General features: G+C 37.1%; 1 protein-coding gene across 8 annotated transcripts in view; it reads right to left on the minus strand.

Annotated features, from left to right (window-relative positions):
• Positions 1-25,475, minus strand: part of RAPGEF6 (Rap guanine nucleotide exchange factor 6) — a 217,024-nt gene that overhangs the window by 155,791 nt on the left and 35,758 nt on the right. For 7 of the 8 annotated variants that reach the window (XM_040241778.1, XM_040241776.1, XM_040241777.1 and 4 more), the window contains exons 4-5: positions 21,077-21,160; positions 3,629-3,698 (exon numbers count right to left, since the gene is read on the minus strand). In XM_040241778.1, coding sequence (XP_040097712.1) covers positions 3,629-3,698; positions 21,077-21,160 — 154 coding nt within the window. The remainder of the gene's footprint in view (positions 1-3,628; positions 3,699-21,076; positions 21,161-25,475) is intronic. The other variant, XM_040241779.1, reaches the window with a different exon arrangement.

A 25,475-nucleotide genomic window follows, 5' to 3' on the forward strand; every position in this document is an offset into this window, starting at 1 on the left:
GTCCAAGTACACACTGGGACCAAGCATTTTTATGAACTGTAAATAATTTCACCTAAAAGATACACTGAGGTATCAAAGATCTGTACTGTTACAAAATGTTAAGTGCAATTTTGTATTTCAAAGGATGTAACAGTAGTGAAAAACTAAAAAAAAAATTAAGATTCATCAAATGGTGGAATGAAAATAAAATCAAGAACTTCAGAAAGAAAAATCTTAATATTATTTTTAGATTATTTTCTATTAATCATAATGCATTTTTACCTAGGCTGCTCATCAATATGACAGAGTTATGGAATTAAAAAATTACCAATCATAAATATATACAGTTGATGTGACTTTTGGGGTGATTTTTAAAATTGTATATATGCACATACTTTTTCTTTTTCTGAAACACTGAGTATAAATTGAAGAGAAAGTGATTCTTGACCCGAAAATGTGTCAACATGTATTTCCTTAGAACAAAGACTTTATCTTATACAACCCCCCCCAAAATAATCAAAAACAGGAAATTCAATAGTATCTAACCCAGGTACCCCCAACCTCTGGGATTTAATGCCTGATGATCTGAGGTGGAGATGATGTAGTAATATTAAGAGAAACAAAGTGTACAATAAATATAATAGTTTGAATAATCTCAAAACCATCATCACCAACCCCAGTGGCTGGAAAAATTGTCAACCATGAAACTGGTGCCAAAAAGGTTGGGGACCACTGACCACAGTCCGAGTTCAGATCTCAACCTTGCCAACATCATTTATAGCTACGACCCTCTCCCGCCTCCAAGATTTAAAGCAAAATAAAAAGCATTCCATTTAGTTATATCTTTTTTTCTCCTTTAACATGAAACAGTTTCTCAGTCTTTCTGTGATATAAGCCAGCAATTTGAAAAATGTCTTTTTGGTCTGATATTTCTTAATGATTAGTTTCAGGCATGCACTTCCAGCAGGCATATTTCTCAGAGATAATGTTCTGTCCTCTTCAGTGCACTGTATCAGGAGTAGTATGGTATCACATTATGCCTATACTGATGGCAGTAGCAATAATTTTTGTTACAGTGGTATCATATCCTTCTGTTTCCCCATCAAAAATTTGGTAATTTTTCCCTTCATAAATGATTTGTGGGGAGATAAAAATGAGATTATGTTAAGTATCCCATTTCTCAACGAACATTTGCTTCCCTTGTAGCTCAGGGAAAGAATTTGGTAAAGAATTTGCCTGCAGTACAGGAGACCCGGGTTCGATCCCTGGGTTGGGAAGATCCCTGGAGAAGGAAATGGCAACCCACTCCAGTATCCTTGCCTGGAAAATCTCATGGACAGAGGAACCTGGTGGACTGCAGTCCATGGGGTCGCAAAGAGTTGGGCACGACTGAGCAACTAACACACAATTATTTTCTAACTTAGTCATTCCTTTAAGACATATTAGTTGGCATTTGACTATCAGGAAGAAATTCTCCTTTTCATTCATTCATAATATTAGAATTTATAAATTCTTTATTATACAGGAAGGTACCATTAATTACTACACATTTTTATTTGGATTCTCATAGTCCCACATTTGGCCAAAGGGAGATCCTTTAATCTAGTTCTCTCACTGGCCTTTCTCTGTCCTTCTGCAAGGCCCCTATAATTCTCTGAATATTTCCTTACTTTGTAAGGTAGGTGATGCAAATATTTTATATTTTTATAGAGAGATAGGTTTTAAGTGGTATACATTTGTAGTATCAATAAATTGTACACGTAAAATAAGTATATATGTATATGTTAATACTCTAGCTAGTGGTGATTTCTACACTGTTATGAGCAAGCAATTTTAAAACTGTCTTAAGTAAATATTTTGATGATAATGGAGACCAAGTTTCTCACCATTTAGTGAAAGAAGGTACAAATAAAAGAGAATATGAGAATTAACTCTAGGTTTTATAGATATATATAAAAGAAATAAATACAGGTGTATATGTGTATATGTATGTGTATATATATATATACACTCAGATGTATATTTTCTAGCTCTGTTCACTGAAAGGCCTTACAAGTACTGAGGCACCTGAAGCAATGAAAACACTCAGCTGCCAGCTCTTGGCATCTCAATACTGCTTTCCACTAAAAGCAAGCAGATCTCCTCATAGAAAAGGTTAACTCCAGGCTTGAGGCAAGATAAGTACAATTCTTCCCTTTAATTAAAAATGAAAATTGATAGATATAAATTTAATAATTAACTTAACAAATTGAACTCTACATTTAAAAATGGCTAAGACAGTAAATTCCCTAAGTGTATTTTACCACAATAAAACAAAAGTATGTACAAGGTGTTGCTTAATCCACATATAACTTATAGTCTGCCCTCTGTATACATGATTCAACCAACCACACTGTAGTATTGCAGAATTTACTACTGAAAAATACCTGCATAAGTGGACTGAGCAGTTCAAATCCATGTTGTCTAAGGGTCAACTGCATACAAAAACACTATGGCAAAAGCACCATTCTTTTTCCATAAAGTATGAGAAATACGTATCACAAATAAATGAGAAAACCCTACTGCCTGAAGCAGTTTTCCTACCATGTCTCTCAATGCACTTATTTAAAAGAAAGAGTTCTGAGGCCTTAATAGATATGCCATGTATACCAACACTTAAAATAAACATAATACAAGGCATAGTCTAAGCCTTGAACAAACTTGAGAACCAGTAAAATTTACTGAATATTTATTTACTATATTGGAAGTACTCTGAAATACTATCGAAGACACAAATGGAATAAAAACTGATCTCAGCCTTTTAGGAGCTTAAAATCCAGTTGCTTGTATGAAATTTAGGACACTAAGCTCATGACAATGTAGATGATCCAATTTGGCAAAGAGATCACAGAATCTAGCTGAAGATGTCAATCTGACTATAACACTATGAAATAAAGTAGTTTAGTTTCGAACCCTGATATTAAAAGGCTATATTAAGAATTCAGCCTCATTTCTCAATAGTTTAAATCAAATCAGATGACATGACCATCCACATGAGATGCTAGTAGGACAAAGCGTCCATTCAGTATTAGCTGTTTCCTAGTAAGGTCATCTCAGAACAAGGTAAAAGAGAGCTGTGTTCCGGATTCTTCAAATGGTGAGGGAAAAAAGTCTTATTTTTTAAAGTTAAATCAATTACCTAGCTTTCTTGGGAAAAAGTAAAGAACTAATCCTTAAATAAATATTAAAATGTAAACCATTTCTTAGATATAATTGTGTCTCTTTTCTTCTGTCTCTTTCCCTCAAGTCCAGGGTACAGAACACAGATGCTCAAAGATTACTACCTATATTGAATAGGAAAATCAGGGTTCCCTTTCAGAGCTCTTATTTAAATTTTCTGGCGAATGTAGTAAAAGAATTACCAAATTGGTAATACTTTAGATATAACTGCATCATGTTTCAAATTCTCTCAAGAATCAGAAAAAATATTCAAAGTGGGTGAAAACGCATCAAACTAGGTATATATAAATATATACGGTTTGATGCTACTTAGTAAAACATTTAAAAAGTAACGTTAATGGAACCTTTTTGAGTATTTAAAAGATCACTATATTTAAAGTTGAAAGTCAAGCGTAACAAAAAGGAATTCAACATTTTTTAAAGTTCTTACCACAATCATTTCTGAAGGTTCTAATACAAGACAATCACATCCTCTTTTTCCTCCAAACTGCTTACCAAAACTATAAAAACAGAAAAATATTTCTTTAGCAAAGGTTATAAAATGTATTAATACAGAAAAAAAAATGAACCAAAAAAACTTAGATGTTAACCAAAAAATTGTGATTCTATCACTTCAAGATTTTCTTAAAAACCAACCAAAAAAACCCCCTTCTTTTACTTGCCCAGATATGTGGCCTCAATACACAATGTGATAATTATTTTAAAAATTCTGCCTTTAACTAGTCTCTAAAACTGATTATAAAAGATATCTACCTAATCTCAAATTTTGAACATCTATTAGTATGTGTTGAATAAAGAAAAACCACACTTGCTGTGCTGCTGAGTGGCTCAGTCATGTCCGACTCTGCGACCCCATGGACTGTGGCCCACCAGGCTCCTCTGTCCATAGGGATTCTCCAGGCAAGAACACTGGAGTGGGCTGCCATGCCCTCCTCCAGGGGATCTTCCCAACCCAGGAACTGAACCTGGGTCTCCTGCACTGCAGACCGATTCTTGACCACTGAGCCACCAGGGGAGCCCCAAAACTATACCTACTCAAGAGTAACACTAAAATTATGGAATATTTTAAAAAAAAACAAATTTTTGAAACTGATATTAGATAACAGACATAAAAAAACTTTAAATATATTATCACTTGAATATATTAAAAAATGAAGTAAAATACAGAAGTGATTCATTAAAAAAAAAAAAAAAAAGTCTTAGAGCCCCTGGATAGCTCTTTGGAAAAAATAAAAACTGCAGCAGTACTCAAAGAAAATTTGAGTTTTTATGTATTTGTCTGGAAGAAAGAATTCTACGCAAATCAAAAGAAGACAGCACTCATAAAGAAAATACTGATATTTTCATTTTAAAAGATGAACTGAATTTTTTTAAAAGGTGGGGTATAAAAAAATACTAGACACACAAAAGGTTAACATACTTAATATGTAATAAAAGCAATCTAAAATACTATAAAATGGAAATTAAGTACCATGGTTAATTATAAAATATATAAATAAAACACTATAAAAAATAACTTTAAAACTCCACTAATAATGCAAGCAAAACTATAAATACCAAAATATAAACTAATAAGGAAATACAGAAATCACTTATAAAAAACTATACAATTTTATTGATGAATTGAAAATAGGGCTTAATAAAAGAAGTGATATAGCATATACTTACAAGGAAGCTATTATAAAAATGTCAACTTTCCACAAAGTATATGATTATATACAAATATTAGTTTACAACAAAATACTAATCAAAATTCAAATAAACTTACTTTTTAACATAACAAAAAAATCACTGCTGTTTTTTCTTAAGCACTAGCCTGTATTTTTTTTTTGTTGTTCTTCCTCCCACCAAAACTCCTACCTTATGTAATACATAAAACAATAAAAGCAAATATGTAAAAGTTTACTTTCAAGATGGAATAACAGGGAATAGATTTACTCTCCTACATGAAAGAAAAAACAAACAAAAAAAGGAAAATCAGACAAAACACATTAAGCAACAGTTTCAAGATTTTGGAAAGCAGGAAGGGCATGTATATGGATGCTTTAGAGAGGAAATTAAAAACCTAAGACGACCCTTACAACATCCCAATGTTACTAATTACAGGTAATCTCCAGGCCACAATGCAAAAAGGTAGAAACCGAGCAGAGTCTGCCAGTGTCACTGAATTGAAAAGACAGACAGATTTGGGGTGTGGAAAGACCAGGCTTCCCGGTGGCTCGGATGGTAAAGAGTCTGTATTATGTATTCTACATAACTTGTATTATGTGGAAAGACCACATAATACACAGGACATTGGGTAGGATCTTCAGAAATCTATTTCCTTTGCAATGTGATAAATTAGTCTAAAGAAGTGCTGCTAAGTCACCCCAGTCGTGTCGAACTCTGTGCGACCCCATAGACAGCAGCCCACCAGGCTCCCGGTCCCTGGGATTCTCCAGGTAAGAACACTGGAGTGGGTTGCCATTTCCTTCTCCAATTCATGAATGTGAAAAGTGAAAGTGAAGTCTCTCAGTCGTGTCCGACCCTTAGCGACCCCATGGACTGCAGGCCACCAGGCTCCTCCATCCATAGGATTTTCTAGGCAAGAGTACTGGAGTGGGGTGCCGTTGCCTTCTCCAAAGAAGTGCTACACTCACTCAAACAAATTCCAATTAAGTGAACTACATGTCAGAAGAAAGCCTAATACTACTCTGCTGCTAAGTCACTTCAGTAGTGTATGACTCTGTGCGACCCCATAGATGGCAGCCCACCAGGCTCCCCCATCCCTGGGATTCTCCAGGCAAGAACCCTGGAATGGGTTGCCATTTCCTTCTCCAATGCATGATAGTGAAGTCACTCAGTTGTGTCCGACCCTCAGCGACCCCATGGACCGCAGCCTTCCAGGGTCCTCCATCCACGGGATTTTCCAGGCAAGAGTACTGGAGTGGGGTGCCATTGCCTTCTAAAGAAATACAACAAAAGGTGGAGTACAGCAACACAGAAATCTGACATCGAGTAAAACAAAAAAATATCATGCAAAGAGGACTATATGATCCATAGCCAAAGAAAAACCAATCTATAAAAACAGATCTACAGCTGTCAGCAGTGAGAGAATCAACAGACAACACTGAAACAGCTATTTCTAAGTAGGCTCCAAATGTTTAAGAAAGTGAGATAAACATGAATTCAGAGAAACAGAAGTTTGTTGGTTTTTTTTTTTAAGACCTAGTGGAATATTCTACCACATCACATATGTAGACACATAATGTCTGACTGTGCCAGTTTTTAGTAGTGTTAACAACAGTGAGTGGTTTCAGACACGGTCAATTTGATATGCCCACAATACTATAAATCTTCCTATCAATTTTCCATCTATTAGATTTTGTATCCTTTTTTGATTGGTGACCAGACCTCAAGTGTTATTAGGGGCTACTGAAAAAGCCATTTTATAATTGTATCATTCCTTCTGAATTTATCAGCTAAAGTACTGACGTAAAGAAACATACTCCAACTATTTGAATTCCTAGAACAATAACTTATACAAGAAAGGCATGAGAAAAGCTGCACTGGAGATGACATGACTGTACATTAAGTAAATTCTATACATTCTGTTTTCAGGGAATTCCAGTCCAGTGGTTAGCGCTCAGGGCTTTCACTGCTGGGCCTAGGTTTGATCCCTGGTCAAGGAACTAAGACGCTGACTGCAAGCAGTGTGGCACAAATTAAATTGGTACGGACAAATTATTTTTTTTTAAAGAAACAAGTGAATTTACCAAGATTGAAGGATTCAAACTCAATGTTAAAAAATCAATGCTTTTATTGTATATTATCAATGAACAATCTGAAAAAAAATTAATTCCATTAAAGATAGAATGAAAACCAGAATACTTGAGATAAGTTTATAAAAACATGCACAAAACCTCTATAAAACTGCCAATTAAAAAAACTATAAAACACTGACAAGAAAATTAAGATGTCCTAAATAAGATATACCTCATTTATGGGTGGAAATGTTCTACAAACTCAATGTAATCAACAAGTTGCCTTAGAGACACTGACATAATGATTATAAAATGTACATAGAAATGTAAAAGATCTAAAATAACTAAACTAATTTTGGAATACAAGAAGATGGAATATTTATTTTACATTTCACGGTAATTTTATAAAGCTAGATGGTAACCCACTCCAGTATTCTTGCCTGGAGAATCCCAGGGATGGGGGAGCCCGGTGGGCTGCCATCTCTGGGGTCACAGAGTTGGACACGACTGAAGCGACTTAGCACCAGCAAAATACTCAAGACAGTATGGCATCAGATTAATTTATAGATCAATAAAACAGGACTGAGAGAACAAAATCAGACCCACACATATATGTTCAACTGATTTTTGATAAAAGTGCCAAGGGAATTCAATGAGGGGAAAGAGACTATCTCCAAGTAGTAATCCACTCCAGTGTTCTTGCCTGGAGAATCCCAGGGACGGCTGAGCCTGGTGGGCTGCCGTCTATGGGGTCGCACAGAGTCAGACACGACTGAAGTGACAGCAGCAGCAGTAGCAGCAGTGACAAAACAACCATATATCAATACAGAAAAAAGGAAGATTTTAATACCATAATCAAAAATTAGAAATGGATCAGAGATATAAATGAAAAAATGGAAATTAAAAACTTCTCACAGCACAGAATTTTTGTACATGTCCTAGACAAGGGTTACTGAGGAAGTTTCCTTCCAGATAGCTAAATTTAAAAAATTTTATCATGAACGAGTTTAGAATTTTGTCAAATATTTTTTTTTTCCTGCTTACTGAAAGGATCAGGTAGCTTCTGTCCACTCTTTTACTAATGGAGAATACTACATTAATTGTTTTATGGATTTTAAACTTCCTTGCATTCCTAGGATAAACCCAACCTGATCACAAATGTCTAATACTTCTAATATATTCATGGATTTGGTCTGCTATTATTTTGTTAATTTCTACACGTATGTTCATGAGAAATGCAGTTTTCTTACAATAGTACATCATCATGATAATACTATATTCATAAAGGAGATTGAAAAATTCCTTCTTCCATTTCTCAAAAAAGTTTACATATGTATTAATGTTAATAATAATGCTTCATTAAATATTTCTCTGTGGGGCCGAGCTGGCGTGAGCGTTCGAGGCTCATTTCCAGCGTTGTCCCACTGGTAGAGCCTCTGGCTGTCCCCGGGAGGGTGAGTTGGTACTAATGGTGAAGTATTAGTGGGTCAGGGCAGCTCACATGGTCCTTGCCCTCCGGCTAAGAGGTCTCCTACCCACACTTGGGTCCTCCCACCTCCGCTGCTGAGGGCCCCGTGCTCCCCCAGCCTCTCCACAGGGAAGCGCTGGTGAACAGGGTGGCTCTCAGAGCCCACTGGCTCTGAGAATTAAGACTGAGTCAACCTGGAATCAAGACTGCTGGAAGAAATATCAATAACCTCAGATATGCAGATGACACCACTCTTATGGCACATAGTGAAGAAAAACTAAAGAGCCTCTTGATGAAAGTGAAAGAGGAGAGTATGTATTTAACTACTTGAGTATTGCTGACTCAAGGGACATGAGTTTGAGCAAGCTCTGGGAGTTGGTGATAGATAGGGAAGCCTGGTGTGCAGAGTCGGACACGACTGAGTGATTGAATTGAACTGAGTTCTGATAAAAGATCGTTGTCTAAAACATATAAATAACTCTTAAAACAAAGATACAAAAACAAACAACATAATTTAAAAATGGGTGAAAGACCTTAACAGACACTCAAGCAAAGAATGCAAATCAAGTAACAAGATACCACAACACTTTATCAGAAACACCAAAATCCAGATCCCTGACAATACCAAATGCTGCAAAGGATGTGGAGGAACAAGAACTCATTCATTGCTGCTAATAATGTAAAATGGTACAGCCACTTTGGAAGACAGTTTGGCAATTTCTTACACAACTAAAAATACTCTTACCATATGATTCTGTAATCATGTTCCCTGGTATTTACCCAAAGGAGTTGAAAATTTACATCCACAGAAACACTTGTACCTCAATGTTTATAGCAACTATTCACAATTGGCAAAATATGGAGGCAACCAAGATACTCTTCAGCATGTGAATGGATAAACAAACCGTGGTACATTCAGATGACAGACTATTTTCCAGTGCTATAAGAAATGAGCTATTAAGCTATGAAGAGACACGGAGGAAACGTATTATGTATTTCTAAGTGAAAGAATCCAATCTGAAAACACTATACATGGTATTATTTCAACTATATGACACCGTGGAAAATGCAAACCTATAAAAAAGCCAGGGGTTGGTAGAAAGGAAGGAATTAACAGGTGGAATTCAGAGGAATCTGAGGTCTGGGAAACTACTCTGTATAATACTATAATGGTGAAAATACAGCTTTATATGTTTGTTCAAACACAAAGAATGTACACTACCAAGAGTGAACCCTAATATAAACTGTACTTTGGGTGAAGTTCATCAACTCTAACAAATGTACCACTTTTGTGAGAGTAGCTCATAATCGTGTAGACTATGCATGAGTAGGGGCAGAAAGTATATGAAAAATCTGTATACCTTCCACTCCATGGTATAAACCTAAAATTGCTGTAAAAAATAGTCTATTATGAAATAAACAATACATAATTTTTATGAGAATCCTATCAGGATTTATAAAACAAGCATATCCTTACATTCATATGGAAAAATAAAGAACCTAAAATAAGCAAAATCACTCTAAAAATGAACAAAGCTGTAAGACTCACGGTACTGATTCGACAACTTACAACAAGCCATAATCATTAAGATTATGTACCAAAGATTAGTACCAAAATAGAAAAGTAATTAAATGAAACAGAGTAAACATTAGTTCAGCAAAAGCAAACAAACAGACATACATATGGTCAACTGATTTTCAACAAAAGCAATTCAATGCCTTCTAAAATGGCACTGGGTCAACCGGCTATTCTTAAGCAAAAACACAAAAAAAAGAGAAACAAAAACAAAACCAAAAATGAAGTCATAATGGACTAGACCAAAATATAATAGCTCAAACTGAAAATCATCTAGAAAAAATCATAAGAGAAAACTATGCAATTAGGCTAAACAAAGATTTCTTAGATACACCACCAAAATCTAGGTCCTCAAAAGAAAAAAAAAAAAAAAACTGAATCTCATGAAAATATAAAACACTTGTGCTTCAGAAGACACTATATTAAGGAAAAAACAAGCCACAGAAAAAAGAAAATACATGCATATCATATATCTGACAAAGAACTTGTATCTAAAACACCGAAGTTCTTAAAACTTGGTAAAAACAAACACAATTAAAAATCATACATCTCACGAAGAACTTATATCTAAAACATAAATTCTTACAACTTAAGACATAAATGAAAAATGGAGAAACGCTTTGAACAGACATTTCAACAAAGGTACAGGAATGCTTAATAAGCACATAAGAGCCTCAACAGTAATAGTCACTATACTGAAATACAAGTTAAAATCACTGAGATAGTTAAACACATACTAGAAGAGTAATAATCAAAAGACAATCAATACCAAGTGAAGGAGAGGATGCAAAAAATGAGATCCATGGTATATTCTTGGTCAGTATGTAACATAATAGTCATCCTTTAAGCAATTTGGACCTTTCCTCAAAAATTAAATATATATTTATATGACATAGCAATCCCCTCCTACATATCTACAAAAGAAAAAATAAATACACAGCCCATATAAAGACATGTATTTGAATCTTTATAGCAGCATTATTCATAAAAGCCCCTAAACTAAAACAATAAAATTTCAAACTTTTCATCTTCTCATGAATGGCTAGACAAAATGTGAAATCTTCTTAGAATGAAATACAATTTAACAATTGAAAAAACTACACATGCTACAACTGTTACAGTCTAAAATAGCGATGAACCTCAAAAACATTATGCTAAGTGAAAAATGCCCAAACAAAGACTACTTTTAAATATCTGCACAAGGTAGATATTGAGACAGAAAGTCTGTCAGATTTTAACTCCGAAAGAGCACGCAGAACTTTTTCAGGTAAAGGAAGTCTAAAACTATGGTGTACCAATGTATATATTAATCATAAATTATTAGAGTAAAAACTTATGGGTGAATTTTATGGTATGTAAATTATACACCAGTAAAGCCAGTTTAAGAAAACTGTCTAAGAATACACAGAAGAGAATATTTACAAACTTGGAATAGGCAAAGATTAGCAGAACACGTTTAAGTACTTCAAATAAATTAGTAGAACACTTAAGTACTTTGGACCTCTCACACTTAAAGAAGTTATCACTGAAAAACAAAAAGGCAAGACATAATCTGGGAAAAATACTGAAGAACTGATGCTTTGGTGGTGGAGAAGCCTCTTAAGAGTCCCTTGGACAGCAAAAAGATTAAACCAGTCCATCCTAAAGGAAATCAACCTGAATATTCATTGCAAGGACTGATGCCAAAGCACCAATACTTTGGCCACCTCTTGCAAAGAGCCAACTCATTGGAAAAGACCCAATGAGTTTGCGGGGGAAAGATTGAGGGCAGGAAGAGAAGGGGGTGATGGAGGATGGGATGGTTGGATGGCATCACCTACTCAATGAACTTGAGTTTGAGCAAACTCTGGGACACAGTGAAGGACAGGGAGGCCTGGCATGCTGCAGTCCATGGACTGCGGAGTCTGACATGACTGAGCGACTGAACAGTTAACTACTTCAAATTCAGAATGACAATGGGTCACAGTTTAAAGGTAAGTTAATACAGGAGTTGCCCGGGAACATAATATATAATGGATCTTTCATATTTCTTATTATCCTCAAGCTGCTGGTTTGAAAGAATGAATGGTCTGCTTACACAGCAACTCATTAAACTTGGAGAGGGCTCTTATAAAAACCGGAGGACTAACTTAAATACTGACTTCAATATTTCAAGTAACAGACCTATAAGAGAATCAAACTCCTTGGATGAAGATGACTATACCAAAGTTACAAATTCATAGAACAGACTTTTGTCCTGAAACAACTGAGTACTGAGAAATTATGCCTAGGGGCATTAGCTTCTTTCTGAGCTACTCCTGACGCCACTGGGCTGGATTTGACTCCATATCTAAACACAGCTTTATTAAAGTTTTGATATGGGCTATTTCAACTGGTATAGGAATTAGAATGCCTTGGGGGCACTCTGGATTAATAAAAAGAACACTTCAGTTTAGTGTTAAAAGGGATCTGTGTCCATGGGGGCAGTTACAGACCCAAATTACAGACCCCATTTCTCCTTACTACCAAGGAGAAATCTGAGTAATCCTACAAAATGAAGGAAAAGATGATTTACTATAAACATGATTTACCAACTGCTCATTCTTCCACGTGTAACTGACAAAGTACAAAAAGGAGAATGTTCCTCCTTACAGAGGTGATGGAGGGTTTGGATCCACAAATGAAATACATGTAACTGAAGCTAAAGTCTGAGTAAAGCAGCCTAACAGTCCTCCCTTACCTGCTGATTTTACTGAGCAGGGGAAGGAAAATAGCATATTAGTAATGATTCCTGGACAAGAAAAATGAAAATACGTGCCACTAACCCACTACTATTCTTGTGAACTGACATTCTTGGAAGTCTGACGGTAACGTGGAATGTCATCCACGTCTGAACTTCTGGCCACTGTGCTAAGAGAACATAAAGAAAGTCACAGGGGAACCTATAGCTGGAAAAATGTGAACCAGACCTCAACTCAAGGTAACTCTGCCTGCCCTGCAAGCAAGGCCTGTCCTTTCTTAACTTTGACTTTTTATGGACAAAACTTATGTCTACTAGATCACACTAATTTCACATGTTATCCATTGTATCTGGGGAAGAGTACTGGTCGACATATTTTACTGGAAATTGTCTGGACTTTATTAGTCATACCCACTTACTGATAGAGTATGACAAGGCTAGCAAGGGACTGCTATGTGGATCAAGATCTTGCATTTGGGAACCCTAATTATAGGAGAACTCCATCAACTATTGTGAATGGACTATCTTCCCTAAATCCTATGGTTTTTGAAACAGCCCCTTAATTTGTATGTACTGTAACCAATGAGGTAGAAACTACTACTACCTATCAGTTAGGAACCCCTGTTTCCAGATGCCTAACACATGCTGATCATTTGTATTGGAAGAGAACCACCTACTACTGTCCCCTCATGAGAACTCTAGTATTATGGATTCAAACGTTATTCCCTACTCTTTCTGTTCCCAATATTAGCTTTCTCTTAGAACCATTACGGAAGATTTTGCAAGGAACCAAATAGTTAAAAAATGTCACAGATACACATAATCATACCTTGATAGAACATTCTGTTCTTACTACTATTGCTATCAGTAAGTTTAATGGATGTAGGAATTGATGCACAAAAACATACTTCTCATTCATGGTTGAACTTTTTCTTTACTAAATCCTCTACTGCTCAAAAATTGTTTTCTACATTATTTAACCCATTACTTGTTTCTCTGATCACTTTATTTCTACTGACTCTCTGGAACTGTTATTTGACTTACAGAATTAAAGAGACTGCTCATGTTACTTAGCTTATTTCTATGCTCTTCAGCCTGAACAACCGTGAGGCCATCTGTTAAGGAAATTAAAATGGAGGAAGTATTGTTCAGAAGCGAGGGAGCAGACCTCTGACCTGCTTCTGACCTTCCTGGACAATGCCCATTTTCTGTGCCTGCCCACAAGCACAAAGTGTCAGGTGGCACTTTAGGTAAGAAAGGGAGTGGGTTTTGGAATTCTTGAGCCCCTGGAAGTCTAGCCAACATCCCATGGGAATATTAAAATCCTGTGACTCATAAGATTAAACATACAGCATTGTAACAAGGTTAAAGTAAAAGCAGAGCTGCAGTTTTGCTTGTAAACTGATAATGATATCAATTTGTGGCCTGAGATTATAAATCGAAGCCCCCAAAGCGGCAATTTGAAGTCTCACCCATGGGGTGGATGTACTACCCAGACTGCTGTTAACAAGGGACTTCCCAGCACTGTTCAAGGCTGAATGCAGACTATTTATGCTGGACCTTTTCTATCATGGAGGAGGAATATATTTGTCCTCATTGGAACAAACACATATTCTGGCCGTGATTGGCTTTTGCCATCCACAATGCTTCTGCCAGAAGCACTATCCACAGGCTCACAAAATGCCATCTATAGCCTTAGCACTCTAGATAGCCTCAGCACTCTAGATATCATTTTCAATCAAGGTATTCATTTTGCAGCAGCAGAAGTACAGCAATAATTTCTGTCTGTCCCAACAGGCAGAATACATGGATTTCATATTCAAGGCATGGAAGTAACAGTGGTTCTTCTCACTGTTATACTTAATAACGCATTCACAGAATTTGTACTTCCTCTTCCTAAAACTTTGAGCTCTGCTGGTTTTGAGTCTTAGTCCTGCTAGATTATTTCTAGCAGGAAACACAGCAAGTCACTGAATTAGTGACTTCCACCTGGGCACTGAACCGAAAGGCAGAAAAGGGGCTTATTCTACTGGCCTTAGTGATTGATTACAATCACCAAGGAGAAACTGAGTTGCTGCATAAAATGGAGGCCAGCAGAACTACATCTGAAGCCCAGGAGGTTCTTTTGGACTCTGTCCAGTGCTTTCAAGTCCACTATTAATGGAAAACTAACAGCAACCCCAAGTGACGGGTGGGGGGTGGGGTGGACAGGGAAGAACCAAACAAGGGATAATTAAGGACCCTTAAGAAATGAAGGTTCTGTGCCCATCATCAGGTAAAGAACCCAGAACAGCTGAAATTCTGGTTGACGGCAGAAGTACTGAATGGGTGGTAAAAAGAGGAAGCAAGATCAACTACGGATTTGTGACCAATGATGGAAACAGGACTGTATGTGATATACATGGTCCGGGTTTGTATATGTTAACCATTTTCTTCTTCCTCTCTTCCCCATATCTATTTTATATATAAGTTGTTGGAAGTGAACTTTATAAGGTAGTCTGGAGTTAACAGAATATTCAGAGGCACTGTGATGAAAAGTATAATACAGCGAACACTGACAACTGGGACTGTGCATCCCCTTGTTTCAGGGAGATGGTAAGAACTTCTTTACTTACATGAAGGATAGCTGTATCTTGTTAAACGAAAAGAGAATTGGGTAGAAGCTCAAATGTGTTCAGAAGCATTCATATGAAAACTGAGTAACCAAGGGAGTGGACTGTACTGGGGTCCCCAACCTCTGGCATCTAATGTCTAATAATCTGAGGTGGAGCTGATGTAATAATAGAAACAAAGTGCCCAATAAACGTAATATGCTTGAATCATCCTGAAACCACCTTCTCCACTCTGGTCTATGGGAAAACTGTCTTGCACAAAATCTGTCCCTGATGCTAAAAAGGTTGGAAAGCATGGCACTGTACCATTTATTTATTGCCTCTCAAGTTCAAATGTATTTGCTCTCAGTTTCAAATTTACTTTATAATAAAGGATCTGGATTTAATCAAGATTCTCCTTTGGCTGGCTGTTAATGTCAAAGCTTCATCAGTAAAGGGGGCTAGTACAAAGAAACGGCAAATACTTTCCTACCGCTTGGCAGGGTAGGTGTGTGTAAGGCAAAGGGAGGTCCCATCTCCAGCCTCAGGACCCATCTGCACCCTCAGCGGGCTGGGGGTCAGGAAGGACTATACTGTTTACCAGTCCTAGTCAGACTTTCTCTCCCTGACAGCCTTGACCCACTAACCATGGACAACTCTGGCCCAGAGCAACCAAGTGAACTCTGTCATTAGCTACTGGGCTACAAGCAACATATTCACCAACAAAAGTTCTGAATTTCAGTTTTGGGGAGAAAGCTCCCCTTTCAAGTTTATTCCTTCCTGGGGTACTCTCCCTTAGCACCTTTATTCTTCTTAGTACCTAATTTCTTGAAAATTAATAATTCTTTAAAGGGTCCCTGTTCAAATTACCATGTGGTTTCTGTCTCTTCACGGATAAAGCAATAACAGATACCTTAATATCTAAAGAAATAGTTTATACTTTTATAAACAATACTATTATTCCTCTTATATTCAGTTCAGTCCAGTCGCTCAGTCGTGTCCGACTCTTTGCGACCCCATGAATCGCAGCACGCCAGGCCTCCCTGTCCATGACCATCTCCCGGAGTTCACTCAAACCCACGTCCATCGAGTCGGTGATGCCATCCAGCCATCTCATTCTCGGTCGTCCCCTTTCCCTCCTGCCCCCAATCCCTCCCAGCATCAGGGTCTTTTCTTTTATTAGCTAGTGCTATATTCTATCGATTATCATAATGTTGACATCCCAATGCCATGATGACATCTGCAGAAGCCAAAAATTGTCTGATGTCTAATATATACTAAATCACCTAAATCATAAGATGGCAGAGTAGAAGGTCGTGTGCTCATCTTCTCCTGCAAGAGCCTCAAAATTGCAACTGGCTGCTAAACAAACATCGACAGGAAAAAAAGAACTGCAAAAACATAAAATGATTGTCTCAGGAGGCCTTACAAATAGCTGAGAAAAGAGGAGAAGAGAAAGGCAAAGGAGAAAAGGAAAGATATACCCATTTGAATGCATAGTTCCAAAGAATAGCAAGGAGAGATAAAAAAGCCTTCCTCAGTGATCAGAGCAAAGAAATAGAGGGAAAAAACAGAATGGGAAAGACTAGAGATCTTTTCAAGAAAATTAGAGATACCAAGGGAACATTCATTGCAAAGACGGGCACAGCAAAGGAAAACAGTATGGACCTAACAGAAGCAAAAGATATTAAGAAGAGGTGGCAAGACACAGAAGAACTGTACAAAAAAGATCTTAATGACCCAGATAACCATGATGGTGTGATCATTCACCTAGAGCCAGACATCCTAGAATGAAAAGTCAAGTGGGCCTTAGGAAGCATCACTGTGAACAAAGCTAGTGGAGGCAATGGGATTCCCGTTGAGCTATTTCAAATCCTGAAAGATGATGCTGTGAAAGTGATGCACTCATATGCCAGCAAATTTGGAAAACTCAGCAGTGCCCACAGGACTGGAAAAGGTCAGTTTTCATTCCAATCCCCAAAAAAGGCAGTGCCAAAGAATGTTCAAACCACCACACAATTACACTCATCTCAAATGCTAGCAAAGTAATGCTCAAAATTCTCCAAGCCAGGCTTCAGCAATACGTGAACCGTGAACTTCCAGATGTTCAAGCTGGATTTAGAAAAGGCAGAGGAACCAGAGGTCAAATTGCCAACATCTGTCAGATCACAGAAAAAGCAAGAGAGTTCCAGAAAAACATCTACTTCTGCTTTATTGATTACACCAAAGTCTTTGACTGTGTGGATCAAAACGAACTGTGGAAAATTCATAAAGAGATGGGAATACCAAACCACCTTACCTGCCTCCTGAGATATTTGTATGCAGGTCAAGAAGCCACAGTTAGAATCGGACATGGAACAAACTGGTCCCAACTTGGGAAAGGAGAACATCAAGGCTGTATACTGTCACCCTGTTTGTTTAACTTATATGCAGAGTACATCATGAGAAATGCCGAGCTGGATGAAGCACAAGCTATAATCAAGATTGCCGGGAGAAATACCAACAACCTCAGATATGCAGACAACTCTACCCTTATGGTAGAAAGCAAAGAGGAACTAGAGAGCTTCTTGATGAAAGTGAAAGGGGACGGTGAAAAAGCTGGCTTAAAATTCAACATTCAAAAAACTAAGATCATGGCATCCAGTCCCATCACTTCATGGCAAATAGATGGGGAAACAGTGGAAACAGTGACAGACTATTTTGAGGGGCTCCAAAATCACTGCAGCCATGAAATTAAAAGATGCTTGCTCCTTGGAAGAAAAGCTATGATAAACTTAGACAGCATATTAGAAAGCAAAATCATTACTTTGCCAACAAAGGTCCACCTAATCAAAGCTATGGTTTTATCAGGAGTCATGTATGGATGTGAGAGTTGGACCATAAAGAAAGCTAAGTGCCAAAAAAATGATGCTTTTGAACTGCGGTGTTGGAGAAGATTCTTCAGAGTCCCTTGGACTGCAAGGAGATCAAACCAGCCAATTCTAAAGGAAATCACTTCTGAATATTCATTGGAAGGACTGAGGTTGAAGCCCCAATACTTGGGCCACCTGATGGGAAAAACTGACTCATTAGAAAAGACCCTGATGCTGGGAGAGATGGAAGGCAGGAGGAGAATGGGACGACAGAGAACGAGATGGTTGGATGGCATCACCGACTCGATGGGCATGAGTTTGAGCAAGCTCCAGGAGTTGGTGATGGACAGGGAAGCCAGCATGCTGCAGTCCATGAGGTTGCAAAGAGTTGGACACGACTGAGCAACTGAACTGATATGCTAAATATTAATCTAGGTTATTTTATTTGTTGACTCATTTAATCCTAACAATCACCCTCCAATAACCTCTCAAACAAGCATCTCTCAAACACAAAATATAAGTCTCCTACCTAGGAACTGTTCTCTAAATGACAATTAAATACACTTCTATAATCATCTTTGCTGTGAAGTTCATGATGGTTACATTAAAGCATACCATGACTTTGTTTTAAAAATCTCATATTATTGGGAGTTCTCTGGTGGTTCCATGATTAGGATTCGGTGCTTTCGTTGCCATGGGCCCAAGCTCAATGCCTGGACAGGGAACTAATATCCCACGGGCCGAGTGGTACAGCCAAAAAAAAAAAAATTCAAACAAAAAACCAAAACACTAACAAAAAAGAAAACCTCATACTATCCATTATTTAAAACAAACTTCAATGTCTTGATTACAAACTAACGGTGAATCATTGTGGCTGATTAATGGTTTCATAAAGTGATCACAACAAATTCTTAACCACTCATTAACAGCAGAAAAGAGTGATAAAATACTCAAAAGAACAGTACTAATAATCCTAAAATACAACTGTAATCCACATCAACCAAGCTTATTCTGTTTCATGAACTAATTCACTCACTACAAAGCACTCAAGTGTCTTTCAGAAACACAGGGGAAAGGAACAACAGCCAAAAGGGTTAAATAAGCAAGAATTATTATGTATTTTATTTCTAAAAATAGTCAACAATATGTTTTATACTACTAGTCAAGAAGTACATATTTCATTTAACCAAATATTGATGATAAAGTTTCAAGACTAAAGACGTAGCTTTAAAAATGGCCTCAGAACTGAGATGTTCCGTACTATCTATCTAATAGAATGTACCTTGATACTTAAAATATTTGAAACTAAATTAATTGAGCTGTAATTAGAAGTCCTATCTTAAAAGCCTAAAAATCTCTTCTCAACATTATTTGGGAAGAGTCACCAAAAAGTTGTATTTTTATGTCACCAAATTATAATTTCAGGCCCCCAAATCTTAACTACTACTAACAGACCACATTCTCTAAGAATATTATATCTAATCATCTTGCCAACGACTCTTCTTTTACTTAATAATTCTGGTGATAATTAAAAATTACTTATAAAAGCCAGGCACTGTTCTAAGAGATATAGATATATAAACTCACTTATTTCCCAAAACTGGCTTATGAAATACATCCTTTATTGTTCCTATTTTAGAAGCGAGGAAACGGAGCCACAAGACGATTAAGTAATTAACCCACACAGCAGTAAAGCAAAGAGATGAACTCAAGCAGTCTAGCTCTAAAATATCAACTTGTACAAACTTCCACTGAGAAGTATGAGTAGTAGCTTGCTATAACCTCATAACACACATAAGTGGGTACTATTAGTATCCTTATTTACACAGGAAAACTAAAATTTATCCAGACTCAAACATCTAATCAAGACACTAGCCAAACTTCTGTTAGTCTAAAAGCTGATTTCTTAACTATAAAAGTATATTGCCTCCCTATAACTAAGAGCAATGAATCCATGAAACATCAGATAAATGATATCAAATCTCAAATAATACAATAATATGTCATGGGATAAACTAAAGATTACACCCCAGACACAGGTGAAAGAGGAGAGTCAAAGAGCTGGCTTAAAATTCAACACTCACAAAACTAAGATAACAGCAACTGGTCCCATCACTTCATGGAAAATAGATGGGGAAACAATGGAAACAATGACAGACTTCATTTTCCGGGTCTCCAAAATCACTGCAGATGGTAACTGCAGCCATGAAATTAAAAGATGCTTGCTCCTTGGAAGAAAAGCAATGACCAACCTAGACAGCATATTAAAAAGCAGAAACATTACTTTGCCAACAAAGGTCCATCTATTCAAAGCTATGGTTTTTCCAGTAGCCATGTATGGATGTGAGAGTCGGACCATAAAGAAGGATGAGTGCTGAAGAACTGATGCTTTTGAACTGTGGTGTGGGAGGAAACTCTTGAGAGTCCGTGGACAGCAAGGAAATCAAACCAGTCAATCTGATAGGGAATCAATCCTAAATATTCATTGGAAGGACTGAGGCTGAAGCTCCAATACTTTGGCCACCTGATGCGAAGAGCCGACTCATTAGAAAAGACCCTAATACTGGGAAAGATTGAAGGCAGGAGAACAGGTGAGATGGTTGTATGGCATCACTGACTCAACGGACATGAATCTGAGCAAGCTCCAGGTGGGAGATGGTGAAGGACAGGGAAGCTGGCGTGCTACAGTCCATGGGGTCACAAAGAGTCAGACACAACTGAGCCACTGAACAACAACATACTCCAGAAATATGAACTATCAGTTGATTCTTGCCAAGTACTTCATGTAGTATCAAAGGGCAAAGACACCTATAAAATGTATCATCTACTAAGAGAAAATACATATTCTACATAAAATAGTTTAACATAAGAAATAAAACATTTGTAAACTTTGTCTATCAAATACACTAAGCAGCCAATGTAAACATACCTGCAAGGAGGCAAAACCATGGAGTCTTTCATAAGCACAGATCCAGAAAGCAGGATATACCAACATCTGGCAATAGTTTCTGAACTGTTTAAGTGAATAAATAGATGAGTAAATAAAGATACATATTCATGTGTATATATGAATACAAAATACAAAACATGAAAAAAATTCAACTATTATTATAAGTAGTTAAAAATTAACAGTCCTTGGAAATTTCGCTTGTTGCCAAAGGTTTCATACAGACCGTGTTCACATCTTACATAATAACTATCCTAAGATACAGATTTCAGAAATACATTTTTTTTGGTTCTTCATCATTAACTTATATCAGTAACTTCCCATTCCTCATTTTTGTGTACTGGATCACCACATTTGATGAACATCAACTCAAATATTATACTAGATATACATATTAAAAAGTTCTATTTCTGATAAGTTTAACAATATTAAGGACAGTATTGTTTGGAATTCACATTTATCAATGTTCCATCTTCATGTTCAACTATAATATGGGTCATAATGATCTACTTCTTTCACTTAAATTTATTCTGACATAAAAAAATGTCTACCCAACCTTTCATTTTATGTGTTTTTGAAGGATAAAAAATATCAGATGACTTGAGTCCATCATCAGTTTTAGTTCAGTTAAATTACCAATGGAAACCCAGAATACTGTTAGATGTTAAGTTCATAATCTAATCATTTTGTCTTTCATATATTTTAAATTTACCATACCTACAACTTCAATTAATTCCAATATATAGACAATTCTTAATTTTATATAAAAGAAACATTCCCTCCGAGCTGGAGAACTGTATATCTATCTAGCTATTGATACGTCAACTTGCAACTCAACCTCAACATGTTCAAAATCTACCTATCATTTCCCTCAAGCTTGATTTTTTCCTAGGGTTCTCTGTTCTCAGTGAATAATACCATTCATCATCCAGAAATCTAAGCATCCAAACCATTCTACACAACACCCAAGGTGAGCTTTCCAGGTAAATCCTATTGCTTACCATGAGAAGGAAAAATTAACATCAACTTTCCAGAAGATATTTTAAAGTTCTTAATATCCCTCCCCTCTGTCTTCAGGGGGGGAAAATACAAATGGCTGAAAATCTCCTACTTAAAGTTCTTTGTTAGGAAATTCCTTCTAATTCTTTTGAAATATGACTTTCATACAATCATAAAGGAATTAAAATCAATAAAAGAAAAATTTGCCCAAATAAACACAGAAGTTAGGATTAAATGCTGCCACAGTCTCCAATTTTTATCTCTTTACTGAAACAGTCACAGAGTTGTCAGTAAATTCTACTATAAATACAAGAAAACTCCTGATGTTCACTCCTAATACCAAGAGAGCCATGCCAGCTCATCAATCAGAAACCGTTCAGACCTTGCAGAGAACTCCACCCTTCGAGCACAGTTTGGCACTCCATCTGATGAGTAAACATAAGGAAAGTGAAAGTTTTTAAACATGGGTCCACCTATCTCCTTTCTTTCTGCAAGTGAATAAATCTAAGAATAACCTAGCCTGGCAAAAAGTGCCATACATAATCTTGACAGATTTTACTCCTGCAAAGGCTTCACACTGCTCCTAAAATAAAGAACAAAAACTATTACAATGGCCTCTACCTACCTCTCTCCAGATCTCTCTCTTCCCATTTCCTCCTCTCTGCTGGTGGCACTGAGCATAGTGGTTTATTTTCACTTTTTCTATCATGCTGCTTCCCAGTTAAGGTCAACTATATGCATTCTTTTCTCTGCTTCCACTAATCTCTGAATTTAAACTCTTTAATTTACATATTCATTTTTCTAAAAATTCTTTGGTTTATGATTAGCCAGATATAGATTTGGATAATTCTTAATATTAATTTTTAAACAGTTTAACTGAGGTATAATCTACAAACCATAAATTCACCATTTTAAGTATATGATTCAATGCTTTTTATGAAGCTGAAAAGGACTGTGCAAACATCCTCACAGGGAGACCCCTCATGCCTTGTTTGCAGTCTATCCCTGCCCCAGGTAAACAATAATCTGCTCTGTCTCTACAGATTTCTATTTTGGACAGTTCATGCAAATAGAATCATATAATGTGATGCTTCTAACATACATCTTCCATTTAGCATAATTTGTCTGAGGTTTGTCCATGTTGTAGTATTTATCACTTTATTCGCTTTTACTGACAAATAGTATTTCACTAACCAGATGCAGACCATTTTATCTACCCATTCACTGGACAATTTCCAGTTTTAGGCTACAATGTATATTGCTACTAAGAAAGAACATCTGTGTACAGTCTCTGTATGCACATTTTCATATTTCCTTGGTAAATATATAAGGGCAGAATTACTGGGTTACATGGTAATATTTTAAGAAACTGCCAAACCATTTCCTAAACTGGCTTTGTTGACATTTGGGATTGTCATATATCTGTACCACAAATATAGGACAACCTCAGGTGTCAACAAATCCTAATCAAAACTTGTTATTGTCTACCTTTTTGACTATAGCTATTTTTCAAAATTTGTTTTTAACTGAAGTAATGTTGGTTTATCAGTTCAGTCAGTTTAGTCGCTCAGGCGTGTCCGACTCTTTGTGACCCCATGAATCGCAGCACGCCAGGCCTCCCTGTCCGTCACCATCTCCCGGAGTTCACTCAGACTCACGCCCATCGAGTCAGTGATGCCATCCAGCCATCCCATCCTCGGTCGTCCCCTTCTCCTCCTGCCCCCAATCCCTCCCAGCATCAGAGTCTTTTCCAATGAGTCAACTCTTCGCATGAGGTGGCCAAAGTACTGGAGCTTCAGCTTTAGCATCATTCCTTCCTAAGAACTCCCAGGGCTGATCTCCTTCAGAATGGACTGGTTGGATCTCCTTGCAGTCCAAGGGGCTCTCAAGAGTCTTCTCCAACACCACAGTTCAAAAGCATCAATTCTTCAGTGCTGAGCCTCCTTCACAGTCCAACTCTCACATCCATACATGACCACTGGAAAAACCATAGCCTTGACTAGATGGACCTGAGTCAGCAAAGTAATGTCTCTGCTTTTGAATATGCTATCTAGGTTGGTCATAACTTTTCTTCCAAGGAGTAAGCGTCTTTTAATTTCATGGCTGCAGTCACCATCTGCAGTGATTTTGGAGCCCCCCAAAATAAAGTCTGACACTGTTTCCACTGTTTCCCCATCTATTTCCCGTGAAGTGATGGGACCCGATGCCATGATCTTCGTTTTCTGAATGTTGAGCTTTAAGCCAATTTTTTCACTCTCCACTTTCACTTTCATCAAGAGGCTTTTTAGTTCCTCTTTACTTTCTGCCATAAGGGTGGTGTCATCTGCATATCTAAGGTTATTGAGATTTCTCCCGGCAATCTTGATTCCAGCTTGTGCTTCTTCCAGCCCAGCGTTTCTCATGATGTACTCTGCATAGAAGTTAAATAAGCAGGGTGACAATATAGAGGCTTGACGTACTCCTTTTCCTATTTGGAACCAGTCTGTTGTTCCATGTCCAGTTCTAACTGTTGCTTCCTGACCTGCATACAGATTTCTCAAGAGGCAGGTCAGGTGGTCTGGTATTCCCATCTCTTTCAGAATTTTCCACAGTTTATTGTGATCCACACACAGTCAAAGGCTTTGGCATAGTCAATAAAGCAGAAATAGATGTTTTTCTGGAACTCTCTTGCTTTTTCCATGATCCAGTGGATGTTGGCAATTTGATGTCTGGTTCCTCTGCCTTTTCTAAAACCAGCTTGAACATCAGGAAGTTCACGGTTCACGTATTGCTGAAGCCTGGCTTGGAGAATTTTGAGCATTACTTTACTAGCGTGTGAATATTGGTTTACAGCACTGTGTGTTTCTATTTCTGTATATCCTATAGCATGCTCACCATCATAGAAACACACAGTGATATTGGTTTATAGCACTGTGTGTTTCTATTTCTGTATATCCTACAGCATGCTCACCATCACAAGTTTACTTTCCACCCAGTACCATACAGGTGATCCCTTTTACTCATTTTGAACCCCTGCAACTGTAGCTATTCTACTGGGTTTAAAGTGGTATCTCAGATTCACTTTCTGCACCATTTACTGAAAAAACTATGCCTTCCCAACTGAAATGCTTTAGTACTTTCATCAAAAATAAACTGTTCACTGGTGGTTCCTTTTTAATACTCAGTTGTGTTATACCCACATTGTGTGCATACAGCTTAGCTACGTAGCTAGAAGTCCATTTTTTAAAAAAGCAGAGACTATTTATAAATATAGGAGTTTATTTTGGGGCTCTCAATTCTGTTCCATTCATCTATAAATCTATACTTTCCTTGATAGCTCTTATATATGTGTAGTTATTTTAATGAACTTTTTCTCCTCCATTACCTGTTAAACTCTAAGGAC

This window comes from Oryx dammah, unplaced genomic scaffold (assembly GCF_014754425.2).
Source record: "Oryx dammah isolate SB20612 unplaced genomic scaffold, SCBI_Odam_1.1 HiC_scaffold_5, whole genome shotgun sequence".
Classification (NCBI taxonomy): domain Eukaryota; kingdom Metazoa; phylum Chordata; class Mammalia; order Artiodactyla; family Bovidae; genus Oryx; species Oryx dammah.